The sequence below is a fragment of the Pteropus vampyrus genome, unplaced genomic scaffold, assembly GCF_000151845.1.
Source record: "Pteropus vampyrus isolate Shadow unplaced genomic scaffold, Pvam_2.0 Scaffold72, whole genome shotgun sequence".
Lineage (NCBI taxonomy): Eukaryota > Metazoa > Chordata > Mammalia > Chiroptera > Pteropodidae > Pteropus > Pteropus vampyrus.
The window spans coordinates 4,237,322-4,238,290 of record NW_011888853.1 but is presented as its reverse complement, the minus strand read 5'-3'; the positions used below and the strand labels follow the sequence as shown (position 1 = coordinate 4,238,290).

The 969-nt window shown below is 61.7% G+C and overlaps 1 protein-coding gene across 1 annotated transcript in view; it reads left to right on the top strand.

Annotated features, from left to right (window-relative positions):
- CYTH1 (cytohesin 1) overlaps positions 1-963 on the top strand; it is a 32,162-nt gene extending 31,199 nt beyond the window's left edge. Inside the window, exon 13 of the mRNA XM_023531634.1 lies at positions 698-963. Within this exon, the coding sequence (XP_023387402.1) occupies positions 698-776 (79 nt within the window). The 3' untranslated portion in view covers positions 777-963. The remainder of the gene's footprint in view (positions 1-697) is intronic.
- Positions 964-969: the final 6 nt, after the last annotated feature.

Genomic DNA, 969 nt, shown 5'->3' with positions numbered 1-969 from the left:
CACTCGCTCGGTCAGGCACAGAGCCAGTGGCCACCTAGGCTGGGAGCAGCCCCGGAAGCTGGCCGCCCCTGGAACACTGCTTCTCTGTAAAAGCAGATTCAGCTTTACTGTCTTCGAATCACAACTTGCTTGATATTTGAGAATGATAAGTCTGAGGCGCGGTGTGGCGTCTGAGGCCTGCTGCCCCCGTCCAGTGCTGGTCCCCCCGGGGCCAGTGCAGGGATGCGCTCACGCTCCCTCCCCACCAGGCTGTGGACACAGGGCAGGCCTGGCTCGCTGAGGCCCTGGCGACAGCGCTGACTGCCCAGTTCCTGGGCTGGTAGCACAAGGACTCAGAAGTGACACAGGACAGACCACAGCAGCCATCTGAAAGCTACTGTGCCAGACCGACGCCAGCTGGCATCATGGGACTGAAGCACCGCGTTTGTTTTCCTTCCTAGAATTCAACTGAAAGAACGTACAGCATTCTGTCCCTGGACCTGAGTGTTAGGTTGAGCTAGGCAGTAAGCGCCCCAAAATGATCTGGTCACCCATACCATGTGTCTCCCTCGAAGCTTGTCCCTTCACCCGTCGTGTGGGCACCGGGAAGGGTGGCCTTTACGGTGACACTCAGGCCGGGCAGGGTCTGGGAAGCTGCCCCCGGGGGTGTTGCTCCCGGTCCTCAGCCTCTCTCTTTCTCCCCCTTCCTGCGTGCCAGGGCGGCCATCAGCAGGGACCCTTTCTACGAGATGCTGGCGGCACGGAAGAAGAAGGTCTCCTCCACGCGAAGACACTGAGTCCGCCGCGGTGGGGCCCGCGTGGCGCCAGACTCTCCGTCCCTGCTGAGCGGGAGCGTCTGCGGCCATCACCCGCGTGCTAGAGACTGGCTTCAGCTTTCGCTGCTTTTTAGGTGGGAGAGGGGTAGGCGGTTAGCACTGGGGAAGGGGGACTGACGCCTGTCCCGCAGGGCCTTTGAGCCTCTCCCAGGAA